The sequence below is a fragment of the Rhinoderma darwinii genome, chromosome 2 (genome assembly GCF_050947455.1).
Source record: "Rhinoderma darwinii isolate aRhiDar2 chromosome 2, aRhiDar2.hap1, whole genome shotgun sequence".
NCBI lineage: Eukaryota > Metazoa > Chordata > Amphibia > Anura > Rhinodermatidae > Rhinoderma > Rhinoderma darwinii.
This window is the reverse complement of record NC_134688.1, coordinates 209,504,693-209,528,156: the sequence shown is the minus strand read 5'-3', so window position 1 is coordinate 209,528,156 and position 23,464 is coordinate 209,504,693. Positions and strand designations below refer to the sequence as shown.

Sequence of the window (23,464 nt, the reverse complement as noted above, 5' to 3'; positions counted from 1 at the left end):
ACTGTCTGCTCAGCCACTGTATCTAATCCTATCATGTGTGATACTGTCTGCTCAGCCACTGTATCTAATCCTATCATGTGTGATACTGTCTGCTCAGCCACTGTATCTAATCCTATCATGTGTGATACTGTCTGCTGAGCCAATGTATCTAATCCTATCCATAGTTTATAGGGTCATAGTGCTATAGATATGCTATGCTGTCTCCTATACACACTTTTTTTTTGGGGCGGACACATATGTATTGGGGCTATTTCCCCTGACATTTTAAATCCTCAGTGACGCCCCCGGCTGCTAGTGCTGCATTGTTGGGTCACTTAGGAGACCCAGCGATGCAACTGAAAGCTGTGGACCGTCGGCCATGAGTAGTTTGCGGGGGGGGGCCAATAAGAACTTTTGCATCGGGGCCCATGAGCCTTTAGCTACGCCCCTGAACACCCCCCCCAACACCTCCCTTCTGCTGTTGATTGATGGGTATGCTTCCCCTTTTAGTCATATAACATTTTCTTCAGAAGGGCGGAACTGGGGAGCATTTACAGCTCAAAATTCAGGACACTTCCTGGTTAACTAGTCTCTCATGAACTCATTTCATTTCTATATGGCGCATGGCTGAATAAAACTACTTTTTTACAAGTAATACAAGAACTAACATTGGCAACATAGGTATTTTTAAACTGCTTTACACCTTAGCTATCTAGCAGTCTCAGCAGTTTGGGGGGGGGGAACAAAAGTGCTGAAAGACACCATTTAGTTTCCTAGCACCCCTTGCTGACTCAACTTCTGCACAGTGATTTGTGTTCTGGGTAGCACAGAATTTACATCACAGCCTATACAGTAATCTGATATAGGAATAACTAACTGTCCGACTAAATTATAGGAACTCAACTGAGCTGACGTGTGTCTGAGAATTAGCTTGTCGACTGTTTCCAATGACAACCAGCAGAATTTTGAATGCAGAATATGAACTATAAAGCCGGCTATTATTTAGGATCAGTATGAAATAAATAAAGCCATAAATAAAGCTGTATACATAAATTTGTAATGTAGATTTTTATATATATATATATATATATATATATATATATATATATATATATATATATATAAACTGTAAAATGCAGTTCAAAGGGGAATTTAAATTCTAACAATTTCAAAAATGAATATACTGAATACTGTGTCATAGTGGCTGAATTGAGGGAGATTACAGTGACATAATGATGTTGTTCATCGTGAACGATCAGATTACAGCACTAATATTTACTTCAGTGGAAAATAGATGCAGCTATCTGATAAATTGTTTTGGGCAAAAACGTCATATTTCTTTTGCACTAGATATGTTATAGATCTCCCTCATAATGCTTATTCTAACTACTGATCTCTGTATGCGCCTATGTGAGACCTTATATTTACAATTATAGTGCTTTGTCATTTTAAATGGCTGCATATTGATATTTAATGTAAAAAAAAAACAAAGAAATATTTTGTGAAAAAAAGGTCTCTTAACAACCATAGAGTAAATTTCCATGGTATAACTCTAACTGATCATGCTATTACTGTCATACAAATATATGAACATAGAAAGTTCAGAACTACATATAAAGACATATTCAATATATTAATATATGGTATTGCCTAATTGGAGTTATCACGCTGTAAATTGTATATAAATTGAACGTTAAATCTGCATTTCATTCTTTGTGCTCATCAATATATTATAGTGCACATGCTAGATTTATAAACATTAGGCTGACATGATAACATGTTAATGAGATATCCACATACTGTTCATATACAGTAAATCATGAGGTTAAAAAAACAATTAAAGAAAGAGTGCAATTTTTTTGATTAGTTGAAAGCTGGGTTTCGAACTCCACATAAAACCAAACTGTTTTTCTTATTTCTGTTCAGGAGGGCTAGGGAGATTGTGAAAAAACATATGCTGGTGACACCGAGGATTACTACTCCTGAGATAAGTGCACTGGTGACTGAGTTCATCTGAAACTGCATACTATGTGGCTGAGCTGCAGAAAACAAGAGTTTACATAGTTAGGGGATTGAAAATAGTCCATCAAGTTTAACCTTTTACAGTACATTGACATGTAGCAGAGTTATTGCAGAAGTTTCTGCAACTGTCTCATTCATCTGAATGCAATTTGCAGAAATCAAAGCACATGCTGCAGAAACTACATACACATGATTTTTAGTCTTAGAAATGTCTGTAGAAAATTTGCATACCCTTAGGCTAGGATCACATACGCAGTTTTGATGTAGGTTATGGTGCAGTTTTGACTCAATTATCAGGCCAAAGTCAGAAGCAGGTTCAAAAGGAAGGAAAGCTATAAAGAAAAGACTGGTGTGTCCCCTTTCTTTTGCGTCCACTTCTGTGTTTAGCTAAAAAAAACAACTGAGCCAAATGCTGCATCAAAATTCTATGTGTGATACCGGCTTTATACTTAAAAACTCCAGTTGATTTAGATTAGGTCAATCAACTGTCTCAAAGTAGGTACCAGATTCAACTAAAGGATTAATGAAATGTTATACTGCTTCTGAATGAATTAGAATATCATCAAAAAGTTAATTTATTTCAGTAATTCAATTCAAAATGTGAAACTCGTATTCAATAGAGTTACTACACACGGAGTGATCTATTTCCAGCATTTTTTTCTTTTAATGTTGATGATTATGGCTATCACTTAATGAAAACCCCAAATTTTGTCTCTCAGAAAATTAGAATATTGGGTAAAAGTTGAAGATTGTAGACTTATGGTGTCACACTCTAATCAGCGAATCAACACAAAACACCTGCAAAGGTTTCCTAAGCCTTTGAATGGTCCAACAGTCTGGTTCAGTAGACTACACAATCGTGGGGAAGACTGCTGACTTGACAGATGTCCAGAAGACAGTCATTGACACCCTTCACAAGGAGGGTAAGCCACAAAGGGACATTGCTTAAGAAGCTGGCTGTTCACAGAGTGCTGTATCCAACCATTAATGGAAAGTTGATAGAAAGGAAAAAGTGTGGTAGAAAAAGGTGCACAAGCAACAGGGATAACCGCAGCCTTGAAAGGATTGCCAAGAAAAGACCATTCAAGTATCTGGGGGAAATTCACAAGGAGTGGACTGCGGCTGGAGTCAGTGCTTCTTGAGCCACCACACACAGACGCATCCAGGACATGGGAAATTATAGAGCACTTCATGCTTCCCACAAGCTTTATAATGCTGATTTAATTTTCCAGCAGGACTTGGCACCTGCCCACACTGCCAAAAGTACCAATACCTGGCTTAATAACCACAGTATCACTGTACTTGATTGGCCAGCAAACTCGTCTGACCTAAACCCCACAAAAAATCTATGGGGTATTGTCAAGAGGAAGATGAGACACCAGACCCAACAATGCAGACGAGCTGAAGGCCGCTATCAAAGCAACCTGGGCTTCCATAAAACCTCAACAGTGCAACAGGCTGATCGCCTCCATGCCATGCCGCATTGATGCAGTAATTCATGCAAAAGGAGCCCCGACCAAATATTAAGTGCATATACTGTATATACTTTTCAGTAGGCCAACCTGCATGCATCATATGTCCTAGGGGGAGCTACACTGGCGGATTCACTTGTTGAGAAGGATCTGGGTGTACTTGTAAATCATAAACTAAATAACAGCATGCAATGTCAATCAGCTGCTTCAAAGGCCAGCAGGATATTGTCGTGTATTAAAAGAGGCATGGACTCGCGGGACAGGGATGTAATATTGCCACTTTACAAAGCATTAGTGAGGCCTCATCTAGAATATGCAGTTCAGTTCTGGGCTCCAGTTCATAGAAAGGATGCCCTGGAGTTGGAAAAAATACAAAGAAGAGCAACGAAGCTAATTAGTGGCATGGAGAATCTAAGTTATGAGGAAAGATTAAAAGAATTGAACCTATTTAGCCTTGAAAAAAGACGACTAAGGGAGGACATGATTAATTTATATAAATATATTAATGGCACATACATAAAATATGGTGAAATCCTGTTCCATGTAAAACCCTCTCAAAAAACAAGGGGGCACTCCCTCCGTCTGGAGAAAAAAAGGTTCAACCTGCAGAGGCGACAAGCCTTCTTTACTGTGAGAACTGTGAATCTATGGAATAGCCTACCACAGGAGCTGGTCACAGCAGGGACAGTAGATGGCTTTAAAGAAGGCTTAGATAATTTCCTAGAACAAAAAAGTATTAGCTTCTATGTGTAGAAATTTTTCCCTTCCCTTTTCCCGTCCCTTGGTTGAACTTGATGGACATGTGTCTTTTTTCAGCCGTACTAACTATGTAACTATGTAACATTTCGGTATTAAAAATAATTTTTTAAATTAAGCTCATTTAATATTCACATTTTCTGAGAGCCTAAATTTTGGGTTTTCATTAACTGTTAGCCATAATAATCAACATTAAAAGAAAAAAATGCTGGAAATTGATCACTCTGTGTGTAATGAATCTATAGAATATATGAGTTTCACTTTTTGAATTGAATTACTGAAATAAATTAACTTTTTCATGATACTCGAATTCATAGAGAAGAACTAGTAAATATATATATATATATATATATATATATATATATATATATATATATATAAATGTAGAAGAAATGTAGAAATGTAGAAGAAATCCCACAGCACTCTTCTACTTTGGAGCGCTGTGGGATTTCTTCTACCTTGATCTATAATCCTTGGATCAGGATTGCCTGCCTGCACCCGCTACCATTTTGGAATTATACTTTGAGTGCTGCTTATTTCTGTCAGTATATATATATATATATAGATAGATAGATAGATAGATAGATAGATAGATAGATAGATAGATAGATAGATATATATCTATATATATATATATATATATATATATATATATATATATATATATACACCGATCAGCCCTGACATTGAAGCCACCTGCGGTTCCCTCATGCTAACAAAACAGCTCTGATCCATTGAGGCATGGACTCTACTGGACCTCTGAAGGTGTCCTGTTGTATCTGGCACAAAGACGTTAGCTCCCCCACAAGACCTGCCATTTTGGAGATGCTCTGTTTCCGTGTGTCTAGCCATCACAATTTGGCCCTTTTTGCTCAAATCCTTACGCTTGCCCAATTTCACTGCTTCCAACACCTTTAAGAATTGACTGATCACTTGCTGCCTTATATATTGCATTTATATACACTGGAGAAAAAAGTCAGGCTCTCCTAGCTACCTTCTATCATGGGTAAGTTATCTTAGGAGTGGGTGGATGAATGGTTTACTTAAGTCTTAGACCGAACACTTACCTTCTGCATATGACCTATGTTTTACACATTCTCTAGGTCTCTGTGTTGTTACTAGGTCTTCTATTGTCACCCGATTTCATGACACTAATTTTCATAGGCATTAGCTGTATCTTTACCGCATCATGTTATCATGTGTAGTCTACCTTCCTACTACTCCCATAGTCCATCCATTTGACTCCATTAATCCTAATTACCTTGCATTATTGTATTATGTAGAGAGTCTTCTAGCTGTGTTACATTGAAATTATATAGAGTCCTCATGTCCAGCTCTGTACCTTTTTAATATCCCTTATGTATGTCCTTACATGTTCAATAAAGTTATTTGTTTTTACCCTTGGCTATTATGCTCCATTTTTCTCCAGTGTATATAAGTATATATAGGAGTTGCCTTTTTCTAGTACCTGGGTAGTATGCTACATTTCAAGCATCTAGCCCCACATGTGCTGTATGAGTTGTTTTGTGTATTCTTATATATTGCATGCCTTGACAGGTGCCATTGTAACAAGATAATCAATATTATTGACTTCACCTGTCAGTGGCTTTAATGTTATGGTTGATTGGTTAATGTATAAAGAACACACTGGGGTCATTTAACATGTCAGGGCTGTTAACTCCTTCTCTGGTCCCCCAACTGCTTTCCAGTTTCCAAGGTGCTCTATACACTATAAGTCCTTTATATCAAAGAAAATAACAAACATTCTGCATTTTATTGGACTGCACAGCAGAAGTCGCCAAAATTACATTCACCTTTGACATCACTGATGACTCTAAATCTCTTGGTTGAAGCTGCAGCTCAATCAATGACAGCCCCCCACCCCAGATCAATATTGATGTTACAGGCACATTTAATTTATTTATTTTTAAAGGTTAATTAAGTATTTGTGTTGTTAAGATAGTTTGGTCTGGTGTTTTCTCTACCCCCCTACCATTTTCCCCTTTTATTTCAGTTGGTACTTACCTTGATGCTTCTGGAATATTCTTTTAATCTGCCCATCACCAGTAGTTAACAGCTTATTGGCAGATGTATAAAACAGTGGGAAAATGGAATATGTTTCCTATTCTGCCCCGCACCAGGATTTGACTATGATTGGCAGTTTGAATTAATTGGCAAGAAGATACTTTTTTATAAAGCACTGGTTCCGGGGGTCCGGTGCCAGTTCTAGCATTCCTGTGACCACGCCAAACCGCCCTTCCCAAATTTTTACATTTGTCCTTTGTCGCAATATTTTATTAGTGGGGTTTTTTGTTTCCCAGCTATTGCTAGGTGGACTGATTTATTAAGATGGTTTATTTATTATATGTGGTTTTTATTATAATGGTTTGAAGTATTTTGGTTTTGAAGTATTTATTATTATTGATTTAAATATTTGGTAACTCTTAATAAAACATTGCAGCCTTTTTTATACACATAATTTTTGTCTTATTCATTAGTTAATTTAGTCTATTGAATTGTACCTTGTACCATCATGGGTGATATCAGAGGTGGGCATCAATTTGACAACTTCTCCTGTACAGCCCAGTTACACGCAGTATCAGTTTTGTTATGGCCTGTTTTGTTAAAGGTGTTGTTCACAACTGAACAACTGATGACCTATCCACAGTATATGTCATCAGTACATGATTGGTGCGGGTCCGACACCTGGACCCCGCGCTGATCAGCTGCTCTGGCTGCCTCTGGGGCTGGATGTTTTAAAGGGTATGCAGTAGTTGGAGCCAGAAGCAGATGGCTCCGACTACTGCATAGCGGTCGTTTTGCAAAACTATTCACTTGAATAGAAGAAGAGCTGCAGAGCCATCTGCTTCCAGCACGGACATCTGGTGCCCGGAGGTAGCCATAGCAGCTGATCGGTGCGGGATCCAGGTGTCGGACCCCCACCGATCATATACTGATCACCTATCCGGTAGATAGGTCATCAGTTGTCCGGTCGTGGACAACCCTTTAACTCCTTAGTGACCAGCCTATTTTAGGCCCTAATGACCAAGCAATTTTTTTTTGTTTTTCTATAGTTGCATTCAAAGAACTATAACTTTTTTATTCTTCCGTCAACATAGCTGTATGAGGACTTGTTTTTTGCGGGATTAGTTGTACTTTTTAATGACACCATTTTGGGGTAGATATCATTTTTTATATAACTTTTATTAACTTTTTTTGGGGGGAATAGAGAAAAACCTGGCATTGTCCTATGTGTTTTAAATTAACGCCGTTCACTGTGTGGCCTAAATAACATGTTACCTTTATTCTATGGCTCGGTACGATTATGTCGACACCACATATGTAGAGTTTTTTTTATGTTTTACTACTTTTGCACAATTAAAAACTCTTTTGAAATAAAATTATTTGTTTTTTCCATCGTCGCATTCCAAGAGCCTTATTTTTATTTTTTTCCATCAATGTAGTGATATGAGGGCTTGTTTTGTCGGGACGAGATGTGTTGATTGCTATGGTTTTGGGGTACATGGGACTTAATGATTAACTTTTATTATGACTGTTTGGGGGGGCAATGGAAAAAAATAGCAATTTTGCCATTGTTTTTTTTGGGGGGGTTTACGGTGTTTGCCTTACGGTTTAAATTACATATTAACTTTGTTGCTTGGGTCATTACAGTTGCGGTGATACTATATATGTGTACTTTTGCTTATTTTTTACACTTTTACTAAATAAAACCAATTTTTATGGGAAAAAAGTTTTGTTTTGTTTTGTTTTGTTACTGTAAGATTTATTAATTTTTATTTCACATTTATTACTTATTTTATCAGTCCCACTAGGGGACTTTACTATGCGATCTTTCGATAACTGCTGTAATGCTTTGGTATACTTAGTAAACCAAAGCATTATTGCCTGTCCGTGTAAATCTGACAGGCAATCTATTTGGACGTGCCTCCGGCATGTCCAAATAGGTATATGCCCTGGGCTTTCATCAGGCCCCCAGCTGCCATGACACCCCATTGGAGGCCCGCAATTGCATTTGAGTGCCGCAAATGAGTGAAAGAGGGCGCGCCCTCCCTCTGTAAATAATATAAATGCTGCGGTTGCTATTGACTGCAGCATTTAATGGGTTAAACGACCGCAATCTAAGTAAACGTCGTTGGAGCAGGAGCCCGACTGTCATCAGACAGCCGAGCCCTGGCTCCAGCCTGCATGGGACACCCGTGCAGAAGTTAGACTGGGCCGACGTGAAAAGGCGACAGCCTAGCCTAAGGCCCCTTAGTGAAATCAATGGTAATGCAAACGGAAGTGATAGTTTCCGTCCGGCTTCCTGTTCATCGGTTCCTCCGATGGAAAGTTTGAACGGAACCGATAAATGGAACCCGAACGCTGATGTGAACAGGCCCTTAGTCAATTAGTCAAAATTTTTCTTTAAATACAACAATTACAATGAAAATAGAATACACTTACCAAGCTGTGAGTTATTTGTAGGTGTTTCATCTGAAATAAAACAATGAACATACATTTAAAGCAATTTTACAGAAACTATTAAGAACACAGAAATACATATTGTTATCTAAAGTCATTTAGAATAATCCACCAATGTACACTAGATGTACAGTAATGTATATTTTCAATACTATACATAGAAATCACAGGGCCCCATAGCAAAAGTTAGAATTGGACAAAAGGTACCTTAAGAAGCTCATGGTACCGAAAGATGGGGGGGGGGGGGTTAATATTCTTGACCTTTGCAGCTATAATTTAGCGTGCTTAGCACGTCATGGCCTTGATTGGTTACAGGGTTCGAATTTCTACTCTAATTACACTCTAGAGGTGGGGGTGGTGGCACCTCTACATCTATCCTCTTTATTACACACTTCATTTAGGAACATTGTTCCGGCAGTTAGACATCGTATCCTACTTCGAGATACCATTATGGCTTGGAAGTCCATTAGATCTCTTCTAGGCCTACCTCAACACATCTCCAAACATATGAGTTTATGGGGTCATCCAGAGTTTCCACAAGGGAGGGAGAACCCTCATTTTCGTGAATTACACTTGTTTGGGATATCTAGATTGAGCGATTTGTTACAATCCACTGACAGTCGCTATATGACTTTCCAAAAACTGCAAGTCTCAAAGAACGTCTCCTCACGCCATCACTTAGCTTACTGCCAACTAATGTCTTTTCTGAAAGCGAGGATACATGATATTGCTCCGGAATGCTCTGGGAATCTCTTAGATACGTTAATCCTGGCTCCACCTGTTAAATCTTCCTTGTCCTTTCTTTACTGTAAACGGAGAGAAGCACTTACCAAATCCACCTCCTCCACAATGTTTAAGGCGTGGAATAGGGAGATACCTTCTCTGGATCTTACACAGCAACTATTAGGGGGGTGGGCTCGGGTACGTAAAGCAGTCATTTGTGAACAATGGCGAGAAACACACTTTAAATTCCTCCATAGGGCTATTTATGGATTTGACATACCCCCCCATCCTAATTTCCCGGATAGACCGGTGGCCTGTCCAAGATGCCATTCTCCCAAGACAAATCTGTTCCATGGGCTGTGGTCTTGTCCTAAATTATTTATGTATTGGAAGGAGATAGTAGAGGCCATAAGAGATACATGGGGGTTATCTCTTGAAATGGAGCCGCTACCTCTTCTATTTCATGTATTTTCCGAACTCCCGAGCATTCCGGATGCTTTACATACCTTTCTTCTGGTGGCCAAAAGATCTTTACTCGCCCTCTGGCTTAAACCGCAGGTACCGTCAATTACTGAAGTTATATCCCAAATGAAAAAGTGTATCTCTATGGATAGACTGGAAATTACGCGTACTGCAGAATCTTGTTCCTCAAAGTTTTTCAAAAAATGGAAGACTTTTATATGTAAGCATTCCCAGCCCACTGAGATTAAAGATCTGATGGTGCCCTTTTATTCCACTTCCTGGTACTTGACGAGGGCGGTGGCAGGGATGTTGGGAGTTCTGAAGGAGTAAGCTGAGTCGCATTTGTAGGTAGTAATACTCTGGGGATACTTTGAGTCCACGATACTCTCCTGTACTTGTGATTATCTCTTTTTTCTCTCTATGTAACCCTGAAATTGCATTATATGGATGTCATAGGGCGGGGGGAGGGGGGGGGGTGTTAAATGTTGTTAAATTTTGTTATATTCTATTAACTCTGTTAAATTTGCTACAGCGCATTGGCTAATTTGGCCAATGGACTCATAACATCTTCTTCTGTATGGCATATGAGATTTTATACTGGCATTTATGATTGATACATGTCACTGGCGAATGTATTGCTTCACTTATGTTTCCTTTTATTTTGAAAACCAATAAAATGATGTTACAAAAAAAAAAATATAATTGTCCTGCAAAAAACAAGACCTTATACAGCTAGCTCTTGGAATGCGACGATGGAAAAACTTAAAAAATAGCTTCGTCATTAAGGTCTAAAATAGGCTAAGGGGTTAAATACTGTTACGCCGAAGACCAAGTCTAGTGCTGAAACGTACAGTTAGGTCCAGAATTATTTGGACAGTGACACAATCTTCATGATTTGGGCTCTGCATGCCACCACATTGGACTTGAAATGAAACAACTGAGATGCAATTCTGGTGTAGACTTTCAGGTTTAATTCAAGGGGTTTAACAAAAATATCCTGTGAAATGTTTAGGAATTGCAACCATTTTTCTACTCAGCCTCCTCATTTCAGGGGCTCAAAACGTAATTGGACAAATTAACATTACCATAAATAAAATGCTTTTAATACTTTGTAGAGAATCCTTTACAGGCAATGACTGCCTGAAGTCTGGAACCCATGGACATCACCAAACGCTGGGTTTCCTCCATGGTGATGCTTTGCCAGGCCTTTACTGCAGCTGTCTTCAGTTGTTGCTTGTTGGTGGGCCTTTCTGCCTTAATTTTTGACTTAAGCAAGTGAATTGCATGCTCGATCGTGTTGAGATCTGGTGATTGACTTGGCCATTGCAGAATATTCCACTCCTTTTACCTTAAAAAACTCCTGCGTTGCTTTCGCAGTATGTTTGGGTCATTGTCCATCTGTACTGTGAAGCGACGTCCAATCAACCTTGCTGCATTTGGTTGAATCTGAGCAGAAAGTATCCCGGAACACTTCATAATTCATGCGGCTGCTTCTGTCTTCAGTCACATCATTAATAAATACTAGTGACTCAGTGACTTTGGCAGCCATGCATGCCCATGGCCATCACACTGCCTCCAAAATGTTTTACAGAGGATGTGATGTGCTTTGGATCATGAGCCGTTCCAAGCCTTCACCATACTTTCTTCCTCCCATTATTCTGGTACAGGTTGATCTTCTTTACATGTTGTTTGGCAAAGTCTAATCTGGCCTTTCTATTTTTGAGGCTAATTAATTGTTTGCATCTTGTGTTGAGCCCTCTGTATTTGTTCTTATGAAGTCTTCTCTTTATGGTAGACTTAGATACTAACACACCTACTTCCAGGAGAGTTTTCTTCACATGGGTAGATGTTGTAAAGGGGTTTTTCTTCACCATGGAAATGATTCTGTGATCATCCACCACTGTTGTCTTCCGTGGACGTCCAGGCCTTTTGGAGTTCACGAGATCACCAGTGTGCTCTTTTTTTTTTTTCAAGAATGTAGTAAACTGTTGATTTGGACACTCCTAACAGTTGTGCTATCTCTCTGATGGATTTCTTCATTTTTTTTCAGCCCAACGGTGGTCTGTTTCACTTGCATTGAGAGCTCCTTTGACCTCATGTTGTGGGTTCACAGCAAAAGCTTCCAAATGCAAATACCACCCCTGGAATCAACTCCAGACCTTTTACCTGCTTAATTGATGATGGATTAGCAAGGGAATAGCCCATGCAGCCCATTAAATAGCTTTTGAGATAATTGTCCAATTACCTTTGGTCCCTTGAAAAAAAGGCAACTGCATATTAAAGAGCTGTAATTCCTATACCTTTCCTCAAATTAGGATGTGAATACCCTCAAATTAAAGCTGAGAGTCTGCACTTTAAGCCCATATTTTATATAAGATTATATAAGTTATTATATATAAGATTATATAACTGTATATTCAATATGTTTTGGTAAACAGCTCAAATGCCAAAACTTGTGTCACTGTCCAAATAATTCTGGACCAAACTGTAGATCGACGTGGGCGTCATCCGGGTGACCACCACTACTTGTGGTAAACACTGTATTATATATTTTTTATATCTCAGGTTGTCATGTTGTATTGAACCTTATGCATTATTGCACTTTACTTATGTACTAGGACATTATCCTTTGCTATCAAATTTAGTTAACATCTATTTTGTCAATTTTGTCCCCGTGATGTTGCGAATAGTATTTCCAGTGTGACTTCTTATATTTTTAAATATATTTATGGTAAACTTTAAGAAAGATGAATCATGATTAATATTTCTATATGCTCGCTTATTTATATAGGTTTGTTTCTGTGGTATAGTGTGGCCTTAACAGTGCATCTATTTATTGGACTACTGTGATTAATATATACATACTGTATATATACACGCACTTTTTATTTTCTTTGTTAGTTTTGTTTAAATACTATTAGAATATTCACAACAACATTAACTAGCCATTCAAATGTATGCTTAGCATGAAAACACACATATGGGGCTTATAGATTTCAACATTGTGTGGTCTTTAAGGGTATTTATCGTAACTGTGCACCTATTTACATGTTTTTATCTTCTTATCTTACATGTGGTAGAGGCATATAAAGAATGAGGTTGACAGTTGCTTTTTAATATGTGGTAGCGACATGTTAGATGATAGCATTTGTGGGCTTCCAGGTGGTTCTCAAGTTCCCCTACTGTCGTCTACTAGTTCATAGTGTAAGCTTTTGGTGACCATGATGATGGATTAACACTATTATGTGCCACTTGGGAGTCAGCATAGGCCTCTTGGACTTGTGTATAAGAAAAACGTAAATTTCCACTACTGGTGGAACTTTATTTTTCTTCTATCTGAGATACTTACCATTCTACCTCCAATTTTGACTTGCCACCATTCACCCGCAACTATTCTTGCCTTCACCATCTTCTAAAGGGGTGTTCCAAGAATCGACAAGTATCACCTATCCACACGAACCCCACCGATAGTGAGAACAGGGGTTCTGAGCCTTCTGTTCCTTCTCACTGTTTGTCTGCAGTGAGGAGGACATTAAATGGAGCAGCAGTCTCATGCTCGCCTGCCCCTTCATTGAAGCTCTGCAGTGAGGAGGATCTGTGGGTTCAGGACCCCAGTTTTTGCATTGGTGAGGGTCCCAGCGGTGGGACTCCTAGCGATCGGACAATTTTTATCTATCCTGTGGACAGGTGCTAATTGTTGATTTTGTGACAACCCGTTCAAGCTATACTTGCCAAAACCCATCATGCCTGGCCTGGCCGCCACTTCCAGTGGCTGTGCCTGTGTCCCCTCTGACAATTCATCCTCGTAATATACATTAAAATGCGTAATCATTTAATATTTTCAAATATGTTGTTTATAATATTTCCTTATGGTAGATTTTAAGAAAATGCCTTTTTTTTTTTTTTTTTTTTTAAAGCTTATACAACAATTCTGTAAAATTACCTAAAGGTCAGTGCTTTGTGGCTTTAGGTAACAATTCTTTGTACCAAACACCTGCCCTTTTCACAAATGAAACATAATAATGATTAATCTACTTTCAACAGCAGCATAGAAAAACCTAGGAAGAGATCCATTTGTGTTCTGTAAGATCAAACGGATGAACAGATAAACACTATCATAAAAATGTCTATACTTTATTGCATTTTTTTGCAGCTTTTTATGTTAATTGATCTATTCTAGGAAGAACATTCTAAATTCTAGTTACAAAGTTTTCATGGGTTTGCATTAACTTGTTAGCACATGTTCACACTAGCATTTTTCTTTAGATAAGTATTGGCAAAATATATAAAGCAAAGAGTCCTTTGAGAGAGCGCATTAATTTGTATTGGATGCACACTGATGCAAGAATATATCAGTTTGTGTCAGTTCAGTCTGGATCTATATTTTACAGGATCCCTGAAAATAGAAATAGATCCACTGATATCATTTTTACATTAGTTATCATGCAAAATTAAAAACATATTCAAAAAATATTAATGTCAATGCATTAAATGTCCTATAAATATTTTAGTCAGTGATAAATAGTGGTTTATGGCCACTATCTATATGCAATAACAAAAGAGAGGTAATCAAATTTTTACCAGGACTAGAATATTGATGGCTTATCCTTAATACAGACCATCAATAATTAGTCCTTGGAGGTCCCCTTCATTGTTTACACAGACACAGTGCCGTACATACAGTTATGGCTGTGCCTGGTACTGCAGCTCAATGCAGTGCAGACCTATTCAAGTTAATGGAATTGAGCTGCAGTACCAAGCACAACCACAATCGTATTTATGGCACTGTGCCTGCGTAAACAATGAAGGGGATGTGAGGCTTGGTGTAGCACTGTGGCCACTCATTTAGTTCACCGGCGGGGGCAACGAGAGTCAAGCCCCCCACCGATCAAATATTGGTGGCCTTTGTTAATTCCTTTTAACAGATTGCAAAATGTATGTGGCTGCCACTGTGTGGAGGGGTTCTCTGTGACTGTTATACTATGGGTGGCACACCATGGCTGTAATTGGGAAAACACAGTGGCTGATATTGTACTGGAAGGTGTACTATGGCCGACAATGAATGGAGACATACTGTGACCAAATCTCTAAGGAAGAGAACACTATGGCTGGCATTAATTGGGTTACACATTTTTTTAACGCTGCATGCATGCCACAATCTGGCTCTGTATGGAGGGGAGGGCAATGGCTGAACTGTAGCTGGCATACATTGGATCATGGAAGGTGAAATGCAGTCACCTACATAGTCAAGAACTATACTACTTCTGGGTTTTTTCTAATGCCGGCTGGCAAGGACAAAATAATTAATGAATAGTCTGTCAATGCTCTTAAGGGTATGTTCACACGCTTAACAATAAAAAGCTATAAAATACGGAGCGGTTTTCAAGGGAAAACAGCCTCTGATTTCAGCCATTTTTTAAGCATCGTGCGTTTTTTAGGTGCAGTTTTTACATTTTAATGCGAAAATAGGTGCATTTTCATGCTGTGGGTTTTGGTGCATTTTTCTTTAGAATTACTCTTCGCAAGTGGAAATGCAAGATAAATTGACATGCTGCAGATTTTAAAATACGCACCGCAGGTCAATTTACGTGTAGGAAAAAAAAAATGCAGCGTATACATGAGATTTCTTGAAATCTCATTTACTTTGCCGGTAATGTATTACGCTGCGGATTTTCCGCACACAAATACGTGCAGCAAAACTGCACCTAATACACATCGTGTGCATTTGGCCTTATTGTGCACTTCGCAACCTTACCACTGCTTGTGTATTCTATTTATTTTAAGTGTAAAATAACATAAAATAGAATGCAGAAAACATATAGAACAACAAAGAAAACACTAAGGCTGGGTTCACACACCCTATTTACGGACGTAATTCGGGCATTTAAACCTCGAATTACGTCCGAAAATACGGCTCCAAAGCGCCGGCAAACATCTGCCCACTCATTTGAATGGGTTTTACGATGTACTGTGCCGACGGTCATTTTTTTTATGCGCCACTGTCAAAAGACGGCGCGTAAAAAAGACGCCCGCGTCAAAAAAGTGCCTGTCACTTCTTGGGACGTAATTGGAGCCATTTTCCATTGACTCCATAGAAAAACAGCTCCAATTACGTCCGTAGTGGACGCAGCGAAAAACGCCTGCACATGCCATTACGTCTGAAATACAGGAGCTGTTTTCTCCTGAAAACAGCTCCGTAATTTCAGGCGTATCGGGCGTGTACGTGTGACCATACTTTTAGGTATCGTCCGATACACTTGAAATTACGGAGCTGTTTTCAGGAGAAAACAGCTCCTGAATTTCAGACGTAATGGCATGTGCAGGCGTAGTACATCGTAAAACCCTTTCAAATAAATGGGCAGATGTTTGCCGGCGCTTTGGAATTACGTCCGAATTACGTCCGTAAATAGGGTGTGTGAACCCATCCTTATCTATGGCGGGCACTACTTATGTGGTTAAAAGGGTCCAGAAACAGCGTCACTCTTGTCCATGGTCTGTGTCTGGTATTGCAGATTAGCCTCGCTCACGTAAATGGGACTGAGCTGCAATACCAGACAAAAGTGGCACTGTTTCTGGAAAAAGCAGACTCTTTCTAATCTCATATAACCCTGAGCTGAGTGTTGAGTTCAACTAGAAAAAAAAGCAGCTCATTTTAAATTGGATAAACTGGGGCATGAGAAATTGTTCCTAAAGTTCCATTCATCAATGTGTAATGTTTGAAATGTTAATGTGTAAAAAGGTTTTGTTTATGACAAATTTAAGAAAACTGTGTCCGTTTTTCTGTCCATGTTCAAATTCAATATCTATATCAATCAGGCTCTTGGCACTACATCTTAAGCTGTTATAAGGTTCCTATTACATCCGTCCAAATAGGCTTGTGGTATTTGTGGAATCATTTAGCCTCGGGAAAGCATCATTAATTGCAAAGGATTCTGCATTCCGCTGCCAGTGCTGCTCACAAACCAATCGCTGGCAGCATTATGTTACCACTTAAAGAGTTGAATCACAAACAAATGCCACATTTAAAAAGCTGCGTAGGCAGCGGGCACACCTATTGCAACATTAAAATGCAAGGGCAGTGGACTTTAATTAAAAGTGCCTTATGTGTTAACTTTGTAGTAGGTTTGATATAGAATAAATTCCACATCAGAACAAATATGTGTCAGGAATTCATCTTCTAGAGAATGATAAGAGCACTTCATTTCATAAGTGCTTGTTTGCTGCGATATTGATTAGTGGCTTATAGTGGTATTGATCGAAAGATTCTTATGGGTCGAGGGATGTTATCCAGGACACTTCTTCCCAACAGTAGAAAGGTGTAAAGTTATTTTATTTTACTGGCAAGTCCTGTCATTTCTGTTGCAGTCCGTCTTTTGTTCTATACAGTTCTGGAATTACTTGCACATAAAAATATGCCCGGTCATCTTTCCTATACATTAAATTCTTAATGCCTTGGGAAATGTATATGCTGGACAAGCACTATCATGAGAAAAATGGCCGACAAATCGGAAGCAGAACGCCTCCAAACATCTGCCCATTTTTTTCGATGGGAAAACGGCGTTCTGTTCCGAAGGAGCGTTTTTCGCTGCGTTTTTTTTACACGTAAAAAAACGGCTGCGAAAAAGAAGTGCAGTACACTTCTTGGGATGTTTTTGGAGCCGTTTTCCATAGACTCTATTGAAAAAAGCTCCAAAAATGGGCGTAAAAAACGCAGCGAAAAACGCAGTGAAAATCGCGAGTGCCACAAAAAATGTCTGAAAATCAAGAGCTGTTTTCTCTTGAAAACAGCTCCGTATTTTGAGATGTTTTTGATTCTGCGTGTGAACATACCCTAAACTGCAGCATAGGTCAACAGGCATTGAGAACTATGGGTAAAAACAGCCTAAAGATGCCTCACATAGAGCTAGTGTCAGACTGGAGTTCCTTGGGCCCACCAGAGGACCCAAATAGACTCACACTTCAGCTATACAGAACATGTGCACTTCCACTTTTAATTGTATTGTAAACTTTGTTGTTACCATTACACTCACAGAACATATTAATATGATCTAATAGGTTATTTGTGAATCAACTCATGAGACATAGGCCCTAGTAATGAGTGCTTGGCTCCAAAGCCAGATCCAAAACAGGTTGTCTTCTGCTGGACCTTTGTGGCCAGTGGCGTAACTACCGCCGTAGCAGCCGTAGCAGCTGCTACGGGGCCCGCGGCATGAGGGGGCCCATGTTGCCCACCGGCATGGGCCCCCACCATGGCCGGAGGCTCCGCTAGCAGCCGCTATGGCTGCTACAGTGCGACGCCACTGAACACGACTACGGCAGAGCAGAGAGGTATCTCCCCGCTCTGCCATTAAACAAAAGACATGTATCCCCTATCCACAGGATAGGGGATACATGTGTGATCACTGGCATTGATAGGGAGAACGGGGGACTGAAAGTCCCCTGAAGTTCTCCATCACAAACCTCGGACTTCCGGGGTCTGTGTCGGCAGCTCCGTAGAAATGAATGGAGCGCCGGTCGCGCTTGTGCGCATCCATGACCAGCGCTCCTTTCATTTTTATTGAGCTGCGCAGACGCCGGAAGTCAGAGGTTAGTCATGGAGAACTTCGGGGGACTTTTTCGGTCAGGGGGGGCGCTGTATGGCGTTCCCTACAGGGGGGGCGCTGTATGGTGTTCCCTACAGGGGGGGCGCTGTATGGCATTCCCTACAGGGGGGGGCTGTATGGTGTTCCCTACAGGGGTGGGGGCTGTATGGCGTTCTCTACAGAGGGGGCTGTATGGCGTTCCCTACAGGGGGGGGCTGCATGGCATTCTCTACAGGGGGGGGCTTTATGGCGTTCTCTTCAGGGGGGGCTGTATGGCATTCTCTACTGGGGGGGCTGTATGGCGTTCTCTACAGGGGGGCTGTATGGCGTTCCCTTCAGGGGGGCTGTGTAGCGTTCTCTACAGGGGGGGCTGTATGGCGTTCTCTACAGGGGGGCATTAGCGCCATACAGCCCCCTCTGTAGATAACGCCATACAGCCCTCCCTGTAGAGAACGCCATACAGCCCCCTCTGTAGATAACGCCATACAGCCCCCCTGAAGGGAACGCCATACAGCCCCCCCTGTAGAGAACGCCATACAGCCCCCCCCAGTAGAGGACGCCATACAGCCCCCCCCTGAAGAGAATGCCATACAGCCCCCCCTGTAGAGAACGCCATACAGCCCCCCCTGTAGGGAACGCCATACAGCCCCCCCTGTAGAGAACGCCACACAGCCCCCCCTGTAGAGAATGGCATACAGCCCCCTCTGTAGAGAACGCCATACAGCCCCCCCTGTAGAGAACGCCATACAGCCCCCTCTCTAGATAACGCCATACAGCCCCCTCTGTAGACAACGCCATGCAGCCCCCCTGTAGATGACGCCATACAGCCCCCACTATAGAGGACGCCATACAGCCCCCCTGTAGAGAACGCCATACAGCCCCCTCTGTAGACAACGCCATACAGCCCCCCTGTAGATGACGCCATACAGCCCCTACTGTAGAGGACGCAATACAGCCCCCCTGTAGATAACGCCATACAGCCCCCTCTGTAAATAACGCCATACAGCCCCCTCTGTAGAGAACGCCATGCAGCCCCCCTGTAGATAACGCCATACTGCCCCCCCTGTAGATAACGCCATACAGCCCCCTTTGTAGATAATGTCATATAGCCCCCTTTGTAGATAACGCCATACAGCCCCCTCTGTACATATCTACAAAGGGGGCTGTATGGCGTTATCTACAGGGGGGGCTGTATGGCGTTCTCTACAGAGGGGGCTGTATGGAGTTCTCTACAGGGGGGCTGTATGGCGTCCTCTACAGTGGGGGCTGTATGGCGTCCTCTACAGTGGGGGCTGTATGGCGTCCTCTACAGAGGGGGCTGTATGGCGTTCTCTACAGAGGGGGCTGTATGGCGTTCTCTACAGAGGGGGCTGTATGGCGTTATCTACAGGGGGGCTGTAAAAAAGGCACTATCTACAAGGGGGGGTTGTGTGACACCCAGGGGAGGGGGGGGGACACAGTAAAAAGTTTGCTATGGGGCCCAGTCTTTCCTAGTTACGCCCCTGTTTGTGGCCCATTATTGTATCAGAGCCTTGACCCTCCAGAGGACCTTCTGATACTGGCCTGGCTAGGGCATGCTTTATTTTAGAAAGTTATGGGGATCAGCAATACCAAATGATCAGCACAAACAAAAAAGCATTGTGTGTTGATGACTTCATATTTTTATACTGACTAAAATAACAAACATCAGTTTTTACTTTTAAAAAAAAAGAGTAAAAAAAGTGCAATAAAAAAACATCACAAAAACGTAAATGCTGTGTGTGAATCCAGCTCAAACTTGTGGCTCAAACTATGTTGCTCTACAGGATTTTTTTCATTTCATATGCCACTGAGGGATTTGGCTTATAGCGGCATCATGCAGCTGTATAGTGGCTATATAGAAGCGGCAGCGCTAAAACGAAATATAATTTTTAATAAATGTGTATTAGAAAAGTGTTTCAATTCATAAAACACATACATTACATAAAAGAAAAGGCTTCCAAGCTTACATAGCCTTTAACTGATAAAATTCTGGCTGCCTTCAGACACCACTAGAGGGAGCTTACTACATCCGGATTAGCTCTTGTTTAATAATAAATCCCTCCGCAGAAAGTTCCTAAACTTTTAAAAAGTCTGACATCAAAAAATGAAAACGTAATTATATTTTAGAAGGCCTTAATTTTAACTCTACACAAAACCTGTCTGAAAGCATAGCTTCACTTTGACATGGTCTTAGTTGTTTGTGAAACCATCCTTCCCCTCACTGTTCTGTTTATGTTTTTAATTATGCATTGAAGCTAGCTGTGATATTATAATTGTATATTGTCATTTTGCAGCCAGTATTGGAAATTAACCTCACTTACCAAGCCAAATGAATCTGGAAGAACTGTAACAACTTGTGTGTGTGATCAAACTGGACATTTAATCCAGCTCTTATGCCGAATGTGACGCTGCCTCGTGTTTGCTGAATCTGAATTTGTAATCTCTCATTTAAACTAATGAAAACAACAATGCATTAAATCTAATCATCAAATGCATGCTGCATAATTCCCATTATAATATGTATGTACAGGTAATGCTGATTTTAAGAGGTTTTTATTTTTATTTTTTAAACTATGGCCAGACAATAATAACAAATGGGCATTAACACTTTCGAGACACAGCCAATTTTGTTTTTATTTTTTTCAATTTTTCATCGTTGCATTCGAAGAGCCATACCTTTTTTTATTTTTTCCATCGAAATAGCCATTCGAGTGCTTGTTTTTTGCACATTTTTTATAAAATTTTTTGGGGTGACGCGAGATGACTAAAAAATAGCAATGCTTGCATTGTGATTTTTTTTCCCTACAGCATTCATTCTGCAGGTTAAATAATGTGATATTTTTATAGATCAGACGCGGCAATACCGATTATGTTTTAATTTTTTTTATTGCTCACATAATTTTTTATTAAAGATGGGAAAAGGTTGTTTTTTTTCTTTTAGGTTTTTTTTTTATATGCAGTACTGCGCAAAAGTTTTAGGCAGTGGTGGAAAAATGCTGCAAAGTAAGGCCGGGTTCCCACGTAGCATAAACGCTGCGGAATTTCCACAACGGAATGCTGTGCGGAAATTCCGCAGCATTTATAGTAGCAGCAAAGTGAATGAGATTTAGAAAATCTCATGCCCACGCTGCAGAAAAAAGAATGCAGCGTAAACATTAATAAATTGAACTGTGGTGCCACATTTAATTCGCAGCATGTCAATTTAGGGTATGTTCACACGATGAGAGGCATTTACGTGTGAAAAGACAGACTGTTTACAGCTGCCTCGTTTCACACGTAAATGCTCCTCCTCGCATTTTGCGAGCCGTCTGAGACGCTCGTAAATCTTGAGCTGTGCTTCATTGAGTTCAATGAAGAACAGCTCAAATTACGTGGCAAAGAAGTGCCCTGCACTTCTTTGCCGAGGCAGTCCAATTACGCGTCGTCGTTTGACTGTTGTCAAACGACGACGCGTAAATTACAGGTTGTCTGCACAGTACGTCGGCAAACCCATTCAAATGAATGGGCAGATGTTTGCCGACGTATTGCAGCCCTATTTGCAGACGTAAAACGAGGCATAATACGCCTCGTTTACGTCTGAAAATAGGTCGTGTAAACCCAGCCTTATGCTGCGTTTTTGTTCACTTTCCAATGCGGGTTTTCCCCATTGAATTCAATGGGGATGCAAAACCCGCAACAGAAAGCCAAGTGTTGCAACTTTTGTGGTGTATTTGCAGCGTTTATGCCGCAAAAATTGAAACTACGGAAAAAAACACATACTTAACCAGAACACCCTCCTTCTTCCTGTCGTCCAGTCTCCTGGGATGACATTCCATCCCATGTGACCGCTGCAGCCAATTACAGGCTGCAGCAGTCACATGGGCTGCAGCGTCATCCAAGGAGGGACGCGTCGCCATAACAACGGTTTACGTAAGTATGAGCGTTGTTCACCGCTGCTTTTTTGCAAGCGAAATTCCATCTGAAATAGTGCGGTTTTTGGACAGAATGTACTGCGGGTTCCTGTTTGGACACGCTGCGTGGTTTTTACGCAGTGTATCCATCCAGTAGGAACCCAGCATAAGAATGCTTTCAGAAATAGAAGTGTTAATATTATTATTTTTTTTTATCAACTAACAAAATACGAAGTGAATGAACAGAAGAGAAATCTAAATTTAAATCAATATCAAAAAACTATTAACACTTATAACACTTAGGGTATGTTCACACACACTAATTACGGACGTAATTCGGGTGCTTTTGCCCCGAATTACGTCCGAAAAATGCGGCTTGAAAGCGTTGACAAACATCTGCCCATTGAAAGCAATGGGCTGACGTTTGTCTGTTCACACGAGGCGTATATTTACGCGCCGCTGTCAAATGACGGCTCGTAAATAGACGCCTGCGTCAAAGAAGTGACCTGTCACTTCTTGGGGCGTAATTGGAGCCGTTATTAATTGACTCCAATGAAAAGCAGTGCCAATTACATCCGTAATGGACGCGGCGTTCAAGCGCTTGCACATGCCGTTACGGCTGAAATTACGGGGATGTTTTCTCCTGAGGGTATGTGCACACGTACTGTTTTTGGAAGTTTTTTGGGCCGTAAACATCCTGAAAAATGGCTGAAAAATCAGAAGCAGAACGCCTCCATACATCTGCCCATTGATTTCAACGGGAAAAATGGCATTCGGTTTCGACGGGCCGTTTTTTTTTTTTGCGGCAGTAAAAATGGCCGCGTAAAAGAAGTACATGTCACTTCTTCAGCCGTTTTTGGAGCCATTTTTCCATAGGCTCTATAGAAAAACAGCTCCAAAAACGGCCATAAAAAATGCAGTGAAAAACGCGAGTGGTTTAAAAAACGTCTGAAAATCAGGAGCTGTTTTCCCTTAAAAACAGCTCCGTATTTTCAGACATTTTTTGTTTTGTGTGTGCACATACCCTTAGTATTATAAATATTATAAAAATGATCTAGCAATCACTGCTTCAAGT

The 23,464-nt window shown here is 40.5% G+C and overlaps 1 protein-coding gene across 1 annotated transcript in view; it reads right to left on the bottom strand.

The window, feature by feature from the left end:
* Positions 1-1,632: 1,632 nt before the first annotated feature.
* ZPLD1 (zona pellucida like domain containing 1) overlaps positions 1,633-23,464 on the bottom strand; it is a 133,793-nt gene continuing 111,961 nt past the window's right edge. Inside the window, exons 9-10 of the mRNA XM_075850363.1 lie at positions 8,694-8,723; positions 1,633-2,018 (exon numbers count right to left, since the gene is read on the bottom strand). Of these exons, the coding sequence (XP_075706478.1) occupies positions 1,843-2,018; positions 8,694-8,723 (206 nt within the window). The 3' untranslated portion in view covers positions 1,633-1,842. The remainder of the gene's footprint in view (positions 2,019-8,693; positions 8,724-23,464) is intronic.